General features: G+C 50.5%; 1 protein-coding gene across 2 annotated transcripts in view; it reads right to left on the bottom strand.

Moving 5' to 3' along the window:
* PPP2R2B (protein phosphatase 2 regulatory subunit Bbeta) overlaps positions 1-20344 on the bottom strand; it is a 114782-nt gene extending 94438 nt beyond the window's left edge. For both annotated transcript variants that reach the window (XM_072873488.1, XM_072873487.1), the window contains exon 1: positions 19830-20344. In XM_072873488.1, the coding sequence (XP_072729589.1) occupies positions 19830-19908 (79 nt within the window). In that variant the 5' untranslated portion in view covers positions 19909-20344. The remainder of the gene's footprint in view (positions 1-19829) is intronic.
* Between the last annotated feature and the right edge of the window lie 930 nt (positions 20345-21274).

Here is a 21274-nt window from a genome sequence, read left to right as displayed (position 1 = left end):
CGTCTGTCGGTGTGCAGCTGGCCCTCGGAGCCGAGAGCACGTGATGCACCGGGACCTCACCTCCCCTCCAGCGCTCCTGAGAAATACACCCAGCAAGTGACCTGAGAAATAAGAACTCTCCAGCAAGCAGCCTGGGACCGCTTCAGAGCCCTCATCGAGGAACACTGCCCTGCCACGCGTGGGTCCCATCTTCAGTGCTCAACACATAGCACGGCCCAGGCCCCGGTGGGGACGGTGGGGACCCCTGTGCATTTGGGTGACGACACCGCTCCTTTTTAAGGAGTGGTACTGCTTCAAGGTATGCGTGCTATCACCAGAATGGGAGCTAAGGCTAAGGGAATTTCCAGGTGCTTTGCATAAAGCATAAGGCAGAAAGAGAATTTAGAGGTTTTCCTACAACAGGAGTTCATGGGGAAGAGTGAACAGAGCAGGGACTGAGCACCCGCATGCCCAGGGGCAGTTCAGTACCGGTCTCTCACTTGCCCAAAGTCACAACTTCTGGTTTGCTATGATTACATTGCTTTCTCTGCAAAAAAGAAAAGTTATAGTGGAAACAAGAAGATTAATAAAGACAAATCAAGAAGTGCAAATCCTATGCCTGACTGTACCATGGATTTTTTAGTTATTTATTTATTTTTTAATAACCTTGACCAAGTTCCTTGACCTTTCAGACCTAGAGACTTTATGCCTAGAACACCGGTGAGCAGTAACAGAGTCCTCAGTCCATCTCTGTGACAAGCTCCGATATTCGCCATCCCAGGACAGCAAAGTCCCCCTGTGCTCACCACACTTCACAAGCAATGGAGAGCCCACGCTTTTACAGTGCCACATAAAGTATCCCGTGTTATTATAAATTACTTCATCAATGTTACAGAAAGAGAGGACAAAGTATTTCACAAAAAATGTGCTCTTTGTTCAACAAAATTGAGCACCACGCTCTTTGGCTCGCTCTGTCTCAGTGACCCAGATCACACCCGATGCCAGCAGATGCAGTGCCTGCGCTGACAGCAGCCGTCTCCCCTCGGGCAGGGGGGCACAAAACACGGCCACGAGCCACGAAAGTGAGTGCTCACCCCCAGCCTCTGCCAGACCTCGGCGCAGCTGCGCTGCTTGCAGTGCATCCTCAGTGCTCGGCACACCCAAACATCCTTTGGGGTCGATGCATTTCACATTGCCACTGTGTGCTGCCGTTAATCAGTGCTCAATGACAGCTCAAAGTCATTTCAGTTTTCATAGCTCCCAATAAAAACAAACTGCAGTTCAAACCTTACAGTATCAACCTTGCTCAGAGAGTCACTGGTTTCATAGAATCATGGTATTGACCAGTTTCTACTCATATACAAAAAACAAGATGCTTCAGCAACTGGATCATGGCAGCCCAGACCCACACACCAGAGGCAGTGGGGTCCCCAAGCAGAAGAAAGAAGAAGAAAATAGACCAATTTCATTAACTGTTAGAAGAATTCAGGAGATAATTTGCAGCTAGCCAAGAGAAGAAGAAAAGTATTTAAAATCAAGAAACTCCTCAGAAACCCAAGACTGTCTCTTAACACTTAAAGGACGGACAGCTGACTAACAGGAATTCCCTCATCCATCACACCTCCTCCTGCAGCATGCACAGCCCAGCACTGCTTTGCTCCCGTGCCAGCTCCTTACTACACTTCTCTTAGCCCATCTTTCATCCTCGTGCACACAGGAAACACATGCCAGCACACTCGCAGAGGGCCAGGAAATAGAGGTTTCTTTCCCCCAGATGAACAGTTCATGCCCAGCACAGCAGGAGATAAGATGTTATTTTCGTCTTGTGGCTCTTTTATACTAACTTTTATACTAACTTTTAATCGAGTTTCTAACGGGGAGACACTCACTGCACAAGAAACATCCACTGCAGTATCTGCACTAGACAGCGATGCTTTGCCAAGGATGGCCTAGGTCATATTTACTGTGCTGCTTTTTCAGTCACCTGAACAATTCCTCCAGCTGTGCTCCAAGCCAACTGTATAATTTGACGATTACACTCAGCAGACTAATCACCGCAATGCCGTCCAGCACATGCTTAACTTCCTCCCCAAACCATACGCTGCGGTTGCATCTCACTGTGGGTTACAGGATGAGAGTTGCCCTAGGTACGCACCACGGGAGTAGCTCGGATGCGTGCTGCGTGGCAGTTCTCAGGCCAGGGCACGGGGCGCCAACCGTGACCTCCGCTGTGCTGCCACGGACATGGAGCAATGGCTCCAAACCAGCGGGAAACCACATCTGGCATTGCCATGCTGCCAAAGAAATGCACGGTGATGGTGAACTACTGCCCTACCATTCTCTTGACTGTTCCTCTGGCTTTCTCACCGTTTCCACCAATTTCTAGGGAAAAGCAGAGGCAATTGGATGTATCCATCACTAAATGTTTTTAAATAAATGATCCCAACAGCCAAATATGTTCTTCTGTGAAAAACTGGGATATAAGCAGCATGGTTTTATGCGGACTCCTGCCTCTCTGTATGCAGCACTTCCTGGGATTGCAGCTGCCAGAAAGCATCTCCCACTGCGCCCAAGAGAGAGCAAGGAGAGCTGTCTGGCTAACTGTCACGCACCAGGTTCCCTAAGGGAATGAGGGCTCCGCAGCAAGGGCCATCTTCAGCCTCCTCCCCCTCTCCTCCTGCTCATGCATATGTTGCCAATACAGCAGCAAGCATTAGACGCCAGGCAGTAGGGTATGCACGGCACACGAGCTCCAGGAACAGCAGAGAGCACGACCCAGCAGGTTGGCCTGGGCAGGTCTTGGAGATCCTGTTTTTCTGTTGCAGGATCCTGTTGTAGGGAACACACTTCCCAAGAGCTCCGAAGTCCACTTGAGGCTTCACTGCCCAAGAAGCAGCTTACCAGCACTGGGAGATGCACGTATGAAAGGGCGCAAGATTACACGAGGGTAAACACACGTACGCAGACATGGGACTGATCTGTTTTGCTTGCATATGCAGTCATGGAAGTTTTCAGGTATCTGTGCTCCACAGAAATACCCAAAAACGCGGGTCCCTGAACCACTGCCAGCCTCCCGTTTCAGCTGTGGACAGCAATCCAGTGTGCTGTGGCTCGGGGCAGAAGGTGTGTTACAAGACAGAAGAAGGAGCTTTTGAGCCCAGTAAAGGGTGTCACCCAGTTACAAATCAACGAGTAAACTTGCGTTCTCTGGTTAGTGAGAGCAGAGATTAAGAACTGATAAGCCCCTTGCTTATGTTTTAGAAAGCTGGGATTTTATAATGCATTATTATGAAAATAAATATTCCATTCCAGACCAAGACAACAAAAGGAGTAAAGAGGGCGATAGAGCAGCTCAGCATTTAGGTACAAAGCACGCCTACATCAGACGCACCAAGTCCTGAACTCAGCCCCACTTGCAGTCCCTTTTCTGTTCTCTCCCTGAGTTCCTTAAATAATGCATAGCTCCTTCACAAAGATGTTGTGCAGATTCATTAGTTAATGTTTCAGAGGCCTTATTGAAGCTATTTAGTGCTAAGTGCCATCATTATACAGGTGGGCAGAGCAGCTGGAATAGGCACAAGGGAAAGATTTGTGTCCGGGATCAGCCACAATGCAGCGAGCAAAGAAGGCTGGGATCTGCTGAGCTCCAATATGCAGCAACGATCCTGAAGGAATACACAGGTAAGGACTGAGTCCTGTAAGGAAGAGGAGCTGAGCACCCCTGCTCCCTGCACAGCCAGTGAGGTCGCAGGCCTTCGCCAGGGATAATGCGATTCTCAGTACTCACGAGGACCCAGCCCGTAGAGACCAGAGCAGCCCACAGCAAAAGTCACCTGCGGGTGTCAGTAGTTACTTCCACTGGGAGAAAGTCGGATCAGGAGGAGACCCAGGAGCCACACCTCAGGTCCATCCATCTCTGACCGGCACGCCAGCCCACTGCTCGCAGCCACGTGCGCTCAAACCCTCTCCCCTAAACCCACCAGGTCCGTGATGGGGACCGACTGCGCCTCGGCCAGGTGCTGAGCACACCTCTGCCTGCACACAGACCCCACTCGGCAGTGCCAGGGCTCCAGCGCCCAGCGTCCCTGGCACTGGCTCTGGACGCAGAGCCCCCTCCCTCGGGAGGAGACCACCCCCCTTCCCAAGGGCAGGAAGAGGCTCTCCCTCTGCCCACATTCCCACGGAGCTGGTACCTCCAAGACCCCCAGCCCTCATCCAGACCTGGTGGAGGAGGAGCAAGCGCCAGAAGTAATGGAGGAGAGCGGGTCTGATGGCCGTGCAGGCACACGCTCCAAGCGTGGTCTTACAACCACTATTTCCAGAGGAAACTGAGCCAAAAAGTCACACTGTTGTGCAACACCGCATAGAAAGGAAAAAAAGCAGCCAGCAGCACAGGAAACAAATCTGTGCGGGGACAAAAACTGATGACGAAGTACACAGGAGTTTGTAAGAACTCACTAATGTACGTGATTAATTATATTGCTGAATATGCATTGCCCAGACAAGGGGTGGCCTACAACCGCAGCCAGCTGACCGCTCTCAAATCATATGCTGGAAAAGGAAAAAGAAAAAGAAGAGTGCTGAGCTGTATACTGGAAAATGTATTACTAAATGCCATGAACTTGCATTTGAAAGGAACTGCTGATTGTGAATAAATCCACCATATGGCTTTACAAAGCTGATACTGCATTTATTTCCCAAATATAGCAAGATCAGCCCATGACAGCCTGTTTTTCTTTTATAAGCCACATTAGAAAATTATTTAGAGTATAGTATCAAACACAGTTTGTTGGGTTGCTGTGAAATAGTCACTGGTGTAATACAAGGCTTTTGCAGTAAGAATAGGGTCTTGCATATACCAATTACACCTGCACAGCTTCACCACAGTATCAAAACATTTAAGGAATTTCTGAGACTTTTTTTGTGACCTTGCTTTAGCAAAGCTGCCTGCAGAGAAGAGAAAAGTTAAACCTCAGACTATTGCTTTTGTGAACGTGTTCGCTGAGTCGACACACGTGGACTTGTGGCCCTTCGTGCCCTCTGCCAGCATGGTAATTTGTGACATTCCTGGGTGGGTTCAGTGGAGAGGGCATACAAAAATCGAGAAGCTGCAGGCTGTGGCTGGGTATTTACCATCTGGTCTGCCAGCGCAGGACAGCAGCTAAACACGCCTCGAGGTCTGATGAGAGTCACTGAGCTGTGCCTGTGGTTTGTGCCCAACGCAGGCCATGGTGCTGGGGGAAACGCGCGCCCTCACCACGGGCCCTGGGCGGGAGAACGGATCCAGCAATCCTGCCGACACGTGGGTGAAGCTGTCAGTGGTGGGGAGAATAAATAGAGGCAATTTCCCTGGGTTTTCTTACAGGTAGGTCACCCTGACCATACTCACCATCCTGCCTTCCCCGAAAGTCCTTAAAATAGCTCCATTCCCAGCCAGCTGCAGAATGTGAGATCTGCTGTGAAGCTCAGCTTCCCAGCCAGCTGCTCTCCCACTCTCCCGCTCTGAAGCGTTTCTAGCTGTGCAACCCTGCAACCTCAGTCAGGTCTCTTCAGAGTGGGAGGGATGACAGAAGGTACCTTTGTGCTGATTTAAGCGCTAACTAAATATGGATGACACAGGAACACTGGGAAGCTACAGCTGAACCCATCTGTAGTGAGTGAAATATAGTCACATAACGGAAATCTCTCTAGAGCCTTGGAAATATGCTCTTAATTCTGCTCTTTCTTTTGTTGGAGCCGGTTTGACACGCAAAATTGCAGGAAGCCTTAGCACTAGGCAGCCTGGAGACCGATGGCTGCACTGGGATTGCTGATCAGCACAAGAGCGGGATGGGGAGCAACTTCCCAACACGAACTGGGGGAGAAGAAAATAATTTCCAAAATCCTCTGATGATAGGATGGAACGTGCACAATTAAAAGCATTTTTGACAAAAAAACCCTCAGCAACATTTTTTGCTATTAAAGAAGTAAGCTGTTCCAGCTGCCTGTGGTCATTCAGGGGTGACGTGATGCAGAGTGGCTCGAGCCCCCGGGCGCGAGGCCGGAGCCTGGTCCCCAGCACCGTCCCAGCCCCGGGGTGCAGATGCGCCAGGGCCGGAGCCCAGCCACGGACGTGCCACACACCCGCCCCCTCCCGGGACAGGCGCCCGGGGCCCCGGCCTGCCCGGTCAAGGCGCGCTGGGCCGGGCTGCGGCCGAGGCGGCGGGTTTCCCAAGAGAGCGGAGAGCTCGACCGCCGTCGCGTTCACCAGTGCTCCCCGCGCGGCCGTGTCACCCGAGAGAACCCGCCGGAACCGCCCCGCGCAGCCCGAGACGCCCCGCCGCCGCCTCCCGCGGGGCGCAGCGGGCGGCGGGGGCACCCTGCGCCGGGGACCCCGCCCGGCCAGGCCGCCGTTCCCCGCGGGACCGGACCGCGCACGGCAGCGGCACCGGCACCGGCAGCGGCAGCCGCACCGCCCCCGCCCGGCGGCCGGAGGGACTCGCGGCGGGCGGGGCGGGGCGGGGCGGGGCGGGGCCGGCAGCAGCGGCTGCGCCTCCTCCCCGCCCGCCCGGGCCGCCCGCCCCGAGCCGGGGGCCGCCCGGCTGCCCCGCGCCCTCTGCCCGCACCGGCGCGGCCGGGGGGCGGGAGGGAGAAGCCGGGGCTCCGGATTACCCGGCGGGACGCGGCGCCGCCCGCTGCGGGTCACCCGGTTGGCGGCTCGCCCCGGCAGAAGGGGAAGCGGAGCTCCGCAGCGCCCGGGGACGGTCTCCCACAGCCTGGGCGTTTCACCCGCTCTCAGCGACGCGCCGTTCGCCGACAGCAGAGCCGGCCCGTCGGGCTGCAGCCCGGCCGAGGCGTGTGCGGCACAGCCCGCGGCCCTGCCGCGGCTCGGCGCGGCCCCGGCCCCTGCCCGGGCCCCGGCCCCGGCCCCCTGCGTGTGCACCCCGCCGAGCAAAGGCCTCCTGCGGAGCGCAACGGCTCGGCGGGGCTGCTGGGCGGAACGGCCAGCTGGAGGTCCCTCCAGCTTCATTTTCCAACAGGACTTGCCACTGTTCTTCAATTTGCAGCCAGTAACATCGCCCTAGCGACTTTTCCCGTGCTGCAATAAAACAAGAGGGCTTTAGTCCAGGTCTGCTTCAGTGGTTTCACAGGAGAGCCGCGTGCTCTCCGAGAATCCTTCGCTAGCCCAAAGAGACACCGGGAGGGCCATGGGGTGCTGCCCCTTCCCAGCGGCCGGGGCAGCTTCTGTGTCTCCCCAGCTTCTCCAGTCCTCAGCGCTGCTGTTATTTGGTAATACCTCCTGAACAGAACCAGCGCTGCTCAGAGACGGAAGGTTTAAATGAGAGAGGCAATATCGACTCGTGGGGGAAAAAAATAATATAGTTTGTCTCCAGCAAACAAGTAATAGCGTTTTTTTCTTTTTTTTTTTAAGAGAAAATACACAGCTTCAAAGCCTAGAACCAAAGCTTCAGAAGAGAGTGTAGGCAACACCCTGAACGAGCTGTTTAAGTAAACGGCATGCAACTCTAATAACCACCTCGCCTGGCAGCGCTAATCCAGATCCACTGTTTCAATTGCATTTTAATTAGAACTTTAAAAACTCTGAACTCCGCAGAAGCGTCTCCAGCTCAACGTCTGCTTCCACTTACTATAATGAACTCTGTGGTCAGGGATTTTCCCATTCTTGGCCTTCCCGCATGGAGAGGGGGTTGCTAAAAAGCAAAACTTAGAAGGACAGACTGGTCCCAGTTTACTTCCCCCGAGATGTATGGCCTTGCGAGCCAGCCTACAGAGCACCCTTATTCCGCGTCAATAATCACCAAAGTCTGATCAAAGACAACCCCAGGGTCTCAACACGAGTCCCATGGGACTGCCCGCAGCCCATCCAAAGGGAATCAAAGGCAAAACCTGAATGACCTCCTCCACTCCATTTATTCAGATAGCTCAGAAGGGTCCTAGCAGGATATGGAGATTAATTCCTTTCAAATAGCAGCTCAATGTCATGCGCAGGAGAATTTAAAACCAAATTCAATCTCACTCCCTACCCAATAGCTTTGAGAGAATACAAATGAGGTCACGTTTTAGCCTGGGAAAGTAGTGGAAATACATATACTTTTGTAATAATAAAAGCTGATCTCCAGCTCAGGCCTTGTCTGAGCCTAGCAGCTATTAGGCGCTTTTTTTTAAAAAAAAACAACACTCTGCTTGGGCACCGTCGTAGCATTTATGGCTGTAAACTTACAGTAGTGTAAGATCATGTGAGGGATCATGGCCTCAACATAGAAGTGTTTATACTATCAGAGCTTATTTACAGATACAAAGCACTTTTATGTGGCATTAAGAGGTTTAGAAATGCCACTGGCTAGAATTAAAAAAATCCACTCCTAACTGATGAGAGCATCACGCGCAGTTTAGACCTCTGTCCTCGCTTATACTGGCTTTCAGCGGGGCCTGCAGTTAGGTCCCGGCTCAGAGCCTAGCGTACGCGCAGACAGGAACCGCTCCGACCAGGGAGCAGCAAACCTGCTCCTCCAGCTGCGGCAGCCAGCACGGCGCCGAGTGACAGCAGCGCATCACCAGGGAAGCGGGCAGAGGATCTCTCCCAGTCAAGGTGTAGTTATTATCTGCAGGAAATCAAGAGAGATGTTTACACAGAAGACGTGGCAAGGGGTCCTGGAGGAATCCTGACTGCAGCCGAGCCGAGCCGAGTGGTTGCGGGGCAGCTGAGGAAGGTGATGCGCTGCGGCTGGGGGCTGCTGGCGCGGCTGGAAGAGGCTCCCTGCCGCCAACCCAACGACCAGCATTGCTCTGCCGGCCAGCTGCCTTCTGAAGTCAGCCCAAACTGGCCACAGCCAAGGCAGCATCCCCGCCTCACAGACCGTGTCTGGGCTCTTCCGGGGCTGAGACCACAAAAGGCAGGTTTTAGTTTTCTCCAACGTCTGTTTTTTGTAACAGTCTCCTGGGCCCACAGCACTACGTGCCTTGGACGGTGGGGTAGGTACCGTTTAGAAACGCAAGGCATGAGATGAGCCCCAGCGTGCCCCGAGAGTTCACCTCCTGCGGCAGAGGTTGACCCTGTGCTGGTACACTGCAACTGGGATTCTCAGAGCGCAGGGAGAGGCTGAGGAACAACGGCAGCAGCCGCTGGTTTTCCAAGTGCCTGGCCACTGAGTGCTAGAAAGCCAGGGCTTGACCCCCCTCCCTGGGCTGCGAGGTGCCACGCTCCTTCTCCTGGCCTCCTCCCGACCTCCTCCTCCCACCGCAGCCTCTGGTCCGGCATCCATCCCCTGCGGGCATCCATCCACCCGCAGCCGGGGCCAGGGGTCCCCTCCTGCCTGGGCAATCCTTGCTGCTTCAGGTGACAGGGCGAGAAGGCTTGGGGAGAGATCTCTGCTTCTTCCCTCTCTGCCACGGGGAAAGAGCTGCGGCTCCGCAGAGCCAGAGTCATCCCTCCTGGGACACCAAGAGCTGGAGCATGTGATCAAATAACAAAGCACGGAGGAATCATCCAGAGTGAGTTTTCCCTCTCATCTTTGACTCTCTGCCCCTTAAAGGACAAAATTTAGCATATCATTAAGGAGAGAGACTTCGACCTGAGTTCTTAACGAAACAATAACCTCTTTCAAAGTGGCTTGTACGCTTTTTCCCCACTGAAAGTGCTCCAAGAGCATCACCATTCAGACAAAAAACATGGATCTTACTGTATTCTGTGGCAAAAAATTATACTGAAAGAGTGTAACTGCAAGAAGAAAGCTCTGTATCTGTGACAGCTGAAGCAGCCTTCTTCCTCTTTTATAAATTCCTGAAGCTAGTAGAGAGCAAAATAAAACCCTGTAAGTCTATATCTATGAATAATGAAAATGTTATTTTTCCCTAAAAGGCCTTGAAATGGACGGAGTAAGAAAAAATGCAAAGGAAATGCAATCAGTGCAGCCAAGGAACCATACTTGCAGCTCCTGAGCTACCACAACAAAAATGCAGGTGCACCAATCATCCCTAAAGGAGAAAACCGATCCGCCTGCACCACCGATATGCCTGAATACCAATAGCTGAGTCTGGCAGCTGTAGAGCTGGGCATCTTGCCATTTCATGAGCAGCCTGCTGGCTATCAGAGCTCCCCCATCATACCCAGTCAGGACAAAGTTTATAATTTCTCACATTAAAGGAGTCCAGAGACGTGCCTGCAGCTCCCCCTTCTCTCCGGCTGCAGCACATCTCCCCGCTCACGCCTGGCACCGCGGGAGGAGCTGGGCAGCGCTGTGTGATTTACCTCCTCCAAGTACACAGGAATGAATGAAGAGAAATGGATGTAGCAGAAACAAGGCCTTAGGCTCACTGGGAGGAGAAATAGTTTCCACATACCATGCTTCATTTTGACATTATGCCTAGTATTTTGGATAGGGAATTTGCCTCCTTCCCCTAGCAACAATCCATTTCTTCATGGCCACACAAAACTAGCCTCATTTTCTGTTATGACTAGGCGGCTGGATTCCTGCACATGGTGCAAGTTCTGATAAATGTAAGAACTGAGATTAGAGCAAGTCTGATGTTCTTCACTAAAAAGCAAGGGTTGATATGGCATTCAGGCTGAGAAATTAAAGAACAGCTAAATCAGGAAATGCAATTATTGTAGAAAGCTCAATCTTAACTCGCTGTTCTCCTCCATCAGCCTTAAACTAATGACCTCGCTTCATGTAATTATAGACTATTAGTTACACCAAACCATATTTGCATACTTACACAATCTTACTGTACCTCTAATGCACATACCATTCTGTAGTATTAACGCTGCTTCAAATTTAATTTATGTGGGTTTTAATCCAGGGTAATTCAGGACTTCAGTGAAGCTCCCAGCTGCCGGTGCCTGATTAACTCAGGTCGAAGCCATAGGAATGACTCACCAGAAAAATAAACCCACTTGTGGTCAACACAGCAGGGACAAAACTGACAGGCTGATGGTAAGTATACAGGTCATCATAATGACAAAGTTAAAGTCTTCAAAAAAGAACGAACAGAAAATTGGCTGTTTTAGGTTCACGCCAGGCCAAGGATTTTGGCTGTGGGGTCCTGCCGTCCTGAGAGCTCTCCAGCCTCCAGACCAGGGTTTGCTCTGCAAAGCATCGTGCAGAGACCGAGCGCAGCCAGAGCAGTGAGTTAGCCATCAGCTGGCTGGTCCCTGTGGCTGCTCAATTCCACTGAGGGTTTAATGTCTGGGATCAGGAGCTGCAAGACACATTTTAAACAGTTCCCAAGCAGACTTTCCTTCACTTTGTTAATTGCCCTATTCCACTCATCTAAAGACGGTAAGAGGTAAAACCTCAACACACCTTCTGTGGTCACCCATAGAGGAATCGCTGTCTGGGGCGTATGAGGAAATATTTATTTTTATTTTTTACAATCATCACTCAAAAATATTCCAAAGGCCAAAAGCTTAGCCTAGAGGTGCCGCTAAGGCAAAGAGCTTAGTTTTAAGGTGCCTCTGGCTGAGCTTTCATGTTAAAGACCCCTAAAAAGCTAACCCTCTAGCTTAAGGGCACCTTTGAGCTAAGCTTTAAAATTGGCTCAAACATAAGTGATTAAATGTCCCTGCCTTTGTGTCACCACCACTGGAACCTCCAAAAATGCCTGGGCAAAAATGCAAAGCCTGGGCACAAACTGAGAAAGGCAGGAAAATGGAAAACTAAAAGGCTTCAGAGAAAACAAGAAGGTAGTTACCTCGGGGCTACTTAAACACAGGAATTGCTCCACTCTTTTGTAGCCTTTCTGAGCCAGGGAACTATTCATACAAATACTCTGAGAATTATTGTAACTTCAAAATCCTTTATTTTAAAGGAAAGTCACATTTTGGTCTTTCAAGGACCCCGAATCTTGTCAGTATCAAGCTATTTGGGAAATAATCAGTCTGCTTAAAGATAGGTTTCATTATTTAGTGTATTTTTTCACTAAAACAGTATTTAATTTTGAGCTAAGTTGGTTTCACTAACAGCACTGATTACCTGAGTGCTTGTTTGCTTACCTTGACATTGAGAAATTTATAAATCAGGCACTGGACAGTCTGAACACTTAGTTTCAGTAAACTAAAGGTGAAGGTATTCCTAAAGCAACAGATTAACTTCCTTAGGGTAATCACATTAAATGAACCAAGTTAGCTCCAGGCCTCATCTACCAAAGCAGACGCTGTATGACCTTTCCTAGCTTAGCCTTTGTCAAAATACTGATACAGAGTAGAGAGCACAGGATCCACGTTTGTAAAATGTATTTGCATATGTTTGTACAAACTTGAATGAGGAGCAGAGCCCATGCACACCCGAGCATGAGGAGGTTTATGAGGACATGCGAGGACTTGCCACGTCCTCCAGGCAAGCCTGGCAGACTCGAGCAGCATCACAGTGCTAACGTGTTCAGCGACAGGCTTGTAATGGGCAGTTGTGCTTTTTGCATGACTCCCACTGCCCACAGAGGCAATGAAGTCAAATCTGAGATGCCCCAGGGTCAGGGAGACACAGGAGCTACTTAACAGAAGACAGAGGAGTTGCTGTGACTTACAAAGCAGCAGAGATCAGAATTAGTCCATGCCCTCCCTTGCTCTCTGCACGCGCAGTCTGTAATTTGGAACTGTGCGTAATTTCTGAAGATCAAATGTCGATACACTTTCTGTTTAAACTCCCTGCAGGACAGACCAAAACTGCTGGCAGGACGAGAGCTCACTGCTGCTGACCGAGCTCCCCGCAGATTCACGTCTTGTACAGCAGCAGCAGGAGGCACCACAATGGGACCAGGCTGACAGCCATGGGTCATGCTGGTGTCCCCTCGGGATAACTCCGGCAGGCTCTGCCCTCTCTTGCAGCATGATGGGGACTGGAGACAAGAGCTCTCTGTACCCGGCGGCAGGGTGGAGCGGGGCTGCACCGCAGGCTGGTGCCCACCCTCGCTGCAGACAGTCACTGCCCTGTGCCTCTGCTGCATCTGTGCCTCTGCTGCATCTGCAGCTCGGGCAGAGCCCCCCTGGGCACGGGTGCCAGCCATTCTTCAGGGGCCTTGAAAGAAACATTCATTTTCAAATACATAAGGTTTACCCCATTGATTTTTTAAAATCTATTTATTAAACTGCCTTTTCATTTATTTTCCTCTGCTCAGCAATATGGCTGCTCTGCACTCAGCGCAGCTCCCCAAGGTGGGGGTTCAGAAGGACAATCAGCTGTACGCCCAGGCCAGGCCGGCTGGCTGAAGCAGGGATGGTGTGAGCAGTGTTACCAGGGCAGCTGCCGACGGTTAGCAGCGCTGAGAGCACAACACGCGGAGCGCCCACGGAGGCCCTTCGAAGGCGGACAGCCTGCCGCCCCGCCAGCAGCTCTGCTGGCAACGCAGGAGGGTCCCAGCATGCCAGCTCGGCACGAAGGCTGCACAGCTCCCACCTGCCCAGCCCTTTTGGGAGCCCCGAGTGTGCCCCTGGGAGCCCAGCCTGCACGGGCACCACCGGGCTCAGCTCCACTCCCACCGGGAAATCTGGACCAGCTTCACCAACTGCCTGCAACTGCAGCAGATGTACGTACCCACGGAGCCGACCTGGCCACATCAGAGAGAACTCCTTGTCCTGGGCATGCTTTTTAATTAATTTTACCCTACATGTTAACACTAAAAGGCGTACTGAGGATTGAAGATTCTCCCCAGAGGAAAAGAAAGTAGGGAAAACGAGAACAGCTTGGCTTTAAAATAAAGTTTTCAGGAGGGTGGAGGTGAGAAAGGCTGACAGCTTAACCCTTAACAAACCTTCATTTTTCACGGTCTAGGGTGTTACCTGACACAGCCCTGACCAACTATTTTCAGCAATACAGAAACTCACGACTTCAGCCAGAATTCCTCTACTGTGGATAGAAAACTCATCGCAGTGGAGGACACAGATGCAGTAAAGAGCACAAACTGAATTTAAGTTAACAGCAGCATTGGCCTGAAGGTCATTACAGACGCCAACAGATCAGCAGGCTGCCATACAGTAAACATACAAACCACATTCTCTACTAAGGATGGATGATTTTCTTAGTTACAGTACCAGTTCCCTTCCTGGCTATCCCACACTAGGGGAAAATAAAAGGCCCCAAACACTAATAAGAGGTTCGGAAAGCTTCATTTGTAAGGAGAGGCTCAGACAGGAACGAGACTTAACCGAACGAGACTAGATACAACATCACGATAAAGCCAGTGCTGAGCAATTCTTCTACAGGCTACATAGTGGAGACAGAATCATTTTAACTTGCAGATAGTTTTGTTAGAGATAAATGAACACAAACCACGAAGACAGCTCAGCACTAGAACTGATTACCAGCAAAGACAGCAATTTGGCATCCTGTGACGGCTGAGACACGTGTTTGACAAGAACCTGGTAAGTATCTGCTTTATTAGAGCCCACTGCATACAGAAAGGTAATCTGAGAGACCTCCCTAGCTCTTACCAGCCCTCCAGCCACTCATCTGACTGTATGTTTCCATGCTAACTGTAGTAATTATCACTTAAAATCATTCAAATATTGTCACTTAAGTCTTGGGAGAAGCAATAAGGCATGATGGTTTTCTCCTGTATATCTCCTCCCATTCAAAAATCTCAAGTCGATTTATTCATTCATTTATTGCTAAATTAGAAGAACCTAGAGACCAGCTGGATGGGAGTGAGATTCCAGACCAAATCTGGCATGGATTAAAATCTTTTATAAGAATCCCTGTACTATGTCAATACTACCAATCAGTACAGTTGCTCCCGCTAGATGACTCCCAAGGGACTTGTCAATGCTATTTTTTTTATTCCTTCCAAAATGCCGCTAAGAAATTACCCACATTTTCTTCCAGCCTTGACCCAATACTTTGATTTTGGAGGAGTGTGTGAAATCCCAGACTGCTGTGCCAGCAGCCCCACTGAGCACAGATGGGAGCTGGTGAAACATCAACAATGCCATCTCCCAGGAAAGCCAGTGTTCCCAGTAGAAGGGCCAGATGCACAGCCAGGAGGGCAGTGAGTGCAGCCACGACGATAACGTAATAAAGACAGTTGAGTTGTTAGCCAACGCAACTCAGTCCCAGATCATGGCCTGTGGTAATTGTACAGCCAGCCCTTTGTTTTTCATTTCTGCAGCTGCGAGTCAAGACCTTCCCGTGCTCCCCCCCACTTGTTGTTCTCCGACATGAGTCACATCTGAGCAGCATTGCTCCTTTCACATCTGCGTCTGACAGCAGCTAGGACGCAGCACAGCAGGGTTTCAAAGCCCTTCGTTATCAGCAGCAGCTCCTCCCCGTTCATACCACACACACAAACCTGCTGTACCCGTTGTGCACTGTCTCAGCTTTGGGTATGCTGGACACAGGAAGTTTTCTTTTATTCCTATGTTTTCTATTTCCCAAGCAAACAGAAATCTATCCACAGCACAGTGTGAAGCTGTTTTTTCCCCCATGAGAAAGAAAACCAGCCAGCATCAGAACTCCACACCAATGATTACAAACCTTGTGTTTGGCCTACTACTGCTCGTACTGCACTACCGCCATAACTTTCTATTAGCTGCTGATTCAGTAATTCTAAACTATTTGCATGAATTAAGAATGTGCAGGAATGAGCTGCAGAGTAATACCAAGCTCCTGGTGGACTCTTCAAAGCAAGACATATCGAGACTTGTTGGTGCAGAACACACAGTGAGCGCAGTGCTCATACCAGCACTGCCTGAGCCTACTCACAGCAACAACTGAACTCCAAACCTTTGGCCTAACGTGACTTACGCTCAGTGGACACTTTCTTTTGGTCCTTCACAAAAGTACATGGGAAGTATGAAAGAAGTGCTAAAGTTTCTTATTACGTTGTTATGGTAATTAGAGTTAATAAAATAGCACAAAACCTATAGCATATATTTGTTTTGAACCTAGCTTGAAAGTAGCAGTGCTTCTTTGACATAGACCTCCTAAATGTGTTTTCATTGTCTTGTCCAGATTTTTAGCGTTGCAGTATCAAATGTGCATCATTATTTTTCTGTTACAATTAAAAAATTGTACCTAGACCTTAACAGTAAATTCAGATATGGGATAAAGTATTTAATGTCAAATAAAGATTAATATTAATATAATCCCTATCAATTGCAATGTTAGGGAGTGAACTGAAAGCAGACGCATTTGTATTGTTTGTGGTTTTGTATCTGCACCAAACTAACATACTATTGCACAGAGATCCCACAACTGCAGCGATGAAGGGCTACGCTTATCAGTGTGAAATGCAAAGTGATTCAAGACCTTCAACCTAACTCAGTGCCAACCAAATTTGGAAAAATCTGCAAGTTACGGAAAATTTATTTATTCACGTTGTTGGCCTGTCAAATTAATAATGCCGTTAAAGATCTCCTAAGCACAATAACAGATTTTAGGGACAGGAAATAACTATTACATGCCTAAACATCAATTAAAGTATCCAAAAGAATTAATAATTCTGCAGAGCAGCCAACATTTAAAACCCTGCTCAGAAAAGTGCACACAAATACATTTCTGTGTAAATTCTGGAAGAAAAACATGCATGACTCAAAGTTTGGCGATTGTATGACCTCAGACAACTCACTTCCCATCTTTGTGCTTGCTTCCTCGTCTGCAGGAAAGGATATTGTTTTCTTAATTCAAAGGCTTTTTTTCTGAAGGTTACTTAGCTAAGGATTTAAATGATCTTTGATATCCTTGAGTTGAACATGTTGCAGAAATAAAAAAAAGTTTGCATTTAAAAAACCAGGCAGTTACTTTGGTCAGTATATATGTATATATACTTGTTAAGGCACCAGTCCCTCTGTCATTTAACCCTTTTTCAGCAAATAATAAATGATAGAAAGCCCACAGCGCACATTCCACATCGGAAGATCTATTTGGATCAGTTTTCAGTGCACACGCCACTGCGTGAACAAGGCAGACGCAAATACCTGGTTTGCATCTTAAGTAATAGATCAAGAAATGCTTTTCTACACCAATATTCCTCATTCAAATACAGGTCAGGAGTAGCAATCAGGGTCCAAAGGATAGTACTGTGGGCTCAAATTCTGTCAAACTGCTATTATTCAGCCAAGCTACAGGCACACCTTTAAGGTCAATGGGACACAAGTGTGCGTTCCTACGTGCTGCTGAGTGGGACTGAATTCCAACATGCGACGCCAACCCCACGTCTGAATGCGTCGCTGAGCTGTGCTATCAAGGCTCAAGTAGTCAATATTTTCAAAAGAGCTCAAAACACACATGCTAGACTATACTGCATCCTAGTCCACACGCCTTGGTATGAGGAGGACTGGTGTTTCTGGACGACAACAAGCATCAGGAGTGTGATGGCAACAACAGGTCACACAAGAGAAGCCAGCATGTCGCCTGCTCAGCCACACCACGTGCACCACCTAAGGCACTTCACTTGCACCAGCCTTCTCCAGATGCACCCTCTCCTTCCTGTTCATTACCATAATCCTGCACCTCCACAGTAACGATAACGACACTGGATCATTTCCACGAGCACTGCCAGTCAAGGACTGTAACTTCACAGCAAAGCAGAGCCGAACAACAAACTGGTTTTTGAGGATATAAAGGAGAGCTCAGCTGCAACGTTCTACAACCATTGCATAGGCAATGCCAGAAGAGGATAAACAAGCGTACTTGAATTTCAGGTTCACTACAGCTTGGTGCACAGTCTTTGTTCGCTGTTCCAGGCTTTCTGCTGACCTAGATCTCTTGTTTACAACTCTGAGAATTTGGGATGAATGAAGAAAAGAATTCTTACAGTGAGGTAATAGAGAATACATCAGGATGTCAGGTCTCGGTCTGGACAGAGCCGGGATCAGAAGGGTCTTTGGAGGAACACCTTTGCCAGGAGTACAGAGGGTGGTGCAGGGGCACAAAGGAGCTTCTCCTCTGGTTGAGGGACACCTCTGCCAGGCTGGGGGAGGAGAGGAGCCTTTTCTCTTTGATAGGCTCAGCCGTTCTGTGCCTTCTGTCTGTCTGCAGAGCAAAGCCTGGCTGAAAGACTGACCAGGGCAGCATCTGACTGAATCTGGTCCCTGCGGCATCGCAGCTTCACCCCGTCAATAGTTCTGTCCATTTGTGAGTCTGCACTCCACCAAGAGTGAACCAGAGATACCAAATCGCAACTTCATTGCTTCAAAGCATGGAGGTACGAACACTAGATCCTGCTCTTGCTACAATCGTATATTGAGGGTTCTTGCATGCTACACTGGCCTTTTTAGCCACTCCAAGAGGACTGAGGCAGGAGTCAGGCTCTTACCTGGGTTCTCTTCTCGGTTCTGCTAGTGATTTAGCCTGTAACAGATTCATTTAAACTCTCCAGACCTCAGCTTCACCCCAAGTTAATTATATGCATCTGATAATTGCTCTGAGAAACAGTTCTGTACAAGTTTCATTCTTTATATATTGTTTGCAATGGAGAAGAATAGATAGAACACCAGTGTGGCATTCTTTAATTTTTTTTTTTTCTCTCAGTAGTCTCATATGACCTCCCCTAAAACAGCAAGGTCTGTTTCTCCATTGAATCACTTATTCCAGTAGAAAAATCCAGAAGTTACTTATTCAGGATATCTTCAGGAGCTGTGCCTTTGGTTGAAGCCAACATGAAAACAAATGAAATCTTCAGAGAAATTGTCAAAGAAAGAACTCCAGAGTTAGTCTGAGTTATCTACTGGGATAATTTCATCTGCTTAGAACTTCAGAGAAAACGAAATTTTTTTTTAAAAAAAGTCCATACTGTCTGCTTGGACTAAAATATAGCAACCTAAGTAGATACAATAATTTAGCCTGGAGTGTCATCATCTACTGCCCAGTCCTTCTTGCTTGACCCTTCCACTCCGTATCTTCAGCCTTACGACATTCGTGGTCAAGGTGTCGGGAGCCGTGGCCAGGTACTCCCCACAGCGTTTCTTTTTCGCTAGATACACACAGTGGGCAGAGACTGAAGCCAATCATGTCAAAAACAGCCGTAAGCATAAATCCCTAGTCTTCCTCTGGATTCTCCCATTGCTCACAGATAAGGCTGGTAATTCAGTCTATGCACACAGACTCAGATGAGTGAGTCTGTAGAAAGCTCGGTGCCAGGAAGAGTGTTCTTCCTCATTAACTAACTCTGGTTAGGGCGCATGAGGAAAATCGCTGTGGTCCCACACAGGGGAGTAGCAGTGTGTGACACTTTGATCCCGCGGAACTCTTTGGACGACGGCAGACGATTCACAAAACCAGCTGATAGTTCACACGCAGCAACGCACACGCAGCCATATCACACAGGGTTATAAATCAGCATGAATAAGCACTCCCTACGGGAGAAGTCCCAGTCAAGTCTCAGCGAACACAGACCTGATACTTTGCATTCCTACCCAGAAAATAAAAAGTTCAAACACTGCTGAGAACGTTTCGTTTATCCCAAATACCTGCAGAGCTGTTTTGCCGAGACCTGAAAAGAGGCTGTACTGAACGAGGGAGAGGGCTCAGGTAACCAAACGCAGGCAGTGCTAGAGAGGACTTTTTCATTTTCTTGGGAATACACAGAGGAATTAAAGGCCACATTTACAAGCTACATAAACCTGAGAAAAGCGCAGCACCATAACTAGAAAGCCGTCCTTAAGCTGGTCCTGCTGCTCGCTTACTCGCACAGTTAGCGCGGAGTTACCAGTCGCCCAGGAAGCGCTGACGGGAGTAAACACGGGCATTTTCGCCTAAGCCCTCAGGCGCCCTCCGAGCCCTCAGCCTGCCGCCTCCCGCGATACAGAGCAGCCCGACGCAGCCGCCCCCGCCCCGCGAGGAGAAGGGGCTCCGGCGCGGAGGGGCTCTGCCCGCCAGCCCCCGCGCCCCGCGGCGCGTACCTTCCGCGGCGCGTACCTTCCGCGTGGCAGCTGGCGGAGAGGAGGGCGCTCGGCGGCCTGAAGATGTAAGGCAGGTAGCGCGAGAAGCATTTCATCTTCCCAACCCGTAGCGAAACAGAAAAAGGAACTGAAACCGGGCAAAGCCAAAAAAACCACCAAAAAAATAAAGAAGAACGCCACGCGACCCCTCCTCAGTCCATCAGGATTCGCCGGTGCCCAGGCAGCCTACACGGCGGAGGCGGCGGGGGCTCGCTGCTGGGGCTGCCTGGCTGGGAGAGCCGGCCGGCCGGCCCCCATGCTGCCGGCCCGGCGGTCCCGGCCCCGGCGGCAGAGCGGAGCGGAGCGCTCCGGCCCGGGCGGCACCGCCGCTGCATCGGCTGAGGCGCGGCCGGGATTGCTGACTAAGGCCGTCCTGCCCGCGAACACACCCCCGGAGCCCCGCGCCTCGGCCGCCCGTCCTCGCAGGGAGGCGCGGACCCACCGCCCCGCAGCGGCCCGAGCCCCGCGCCGGGCGGGCAGGCGGCCCCGCCGCAGGGGCGCCGGGAGGGAGGGAGGGAGGCGCCGCGCTGCCCCAGCCCGCTCCGTTCCGCTCCGCGGGGCTCCGCAGCGGCCTGCCAGTGCCGCCGGCGGCGCGGAACCGGCCGCAGCCGAGAGCGCTGCCCCGCCGGGGGAGCCGGCAGCGGCCGGGCCGGGGCCGCGCCAGCAGGTCAGCGAAGTACGAGCTTGAGGCGATTCCTGTTTTTACACTCCGTTGCTCTCCCGGTGCGAGACCTGCGCAGCCTAAGAGTTCCCGCACCGGGAGATCGCCGCCGCGCCGCTGCCCTTGCTGCTGAGCGGCGCTGCCGCTGCGGGCGAGAGCAGCCCGAGCCCCAACGCCTGTAGGGCTCCGCTCCCTCAGCCCTCGGGCAGCCAGCATTTTTAGGCCGGGGGTGACCAAAAGACGCCAGAAAGGCACCTACAAACCACGCTGTGCACACGAAATCATAGAACGAAAACACATTTGGCTGTATTACGGATTCTTCTGAGGCAGTGCTCTTAATGCAGACTCCGATAGCCAGTTGAACCTGCAGCATTAGAGAACTGGAACAGATCTAGAGCAGTATTTCTCACACTTTTTGAATTGCAACCCACTCTTTAAGGTAGAAATCTCTCACAGCTAAGTACACTCCAAACTCGCTCTGCCGCGGCCTGCTCAGGCGCACGCGATGGAAAATGTCACAGTACCAAGAGGGCAGGTTGGAAGGAAATAATGCGGTAAGCTGCTGATGCTCACACCCCCTGTTTTCCTGCTGTTTAATTACTTGACAGACAAGTTTTTGGTTTAGGCCCAAACCACTCACCATTCTTGCCTGCTGTTGTTGCCTCGTGTGGAGCATTGGGTCATTTTGCTCTTTGGTTTCATCATCTGCCTGCAGTCTTTCCAATTTTGCTGTCATCGGCAGATGACGGCACGATTGCATT

The sequence above is a fragment of the Ciconia boyciana genome, chromosome 9 (assembly GCF_034638445.1).
Source record: "Ciconia boyciana chromosome 9, ASM3463844v1, whole genome shotgun sequence".
Taxonomy (NCBI): domain Eukaryota; kingdom Metazoa; phylum Chordata; class Aves; order Ciconiiformes; family Ciconiidae; genus Ciconia; species Ciconia boyciana.
The sequence above is the reverse complement of the archived record's forward strand: the minus strand, read 5'-3'. Positions and strand labels throughout refer to the sequence as shown.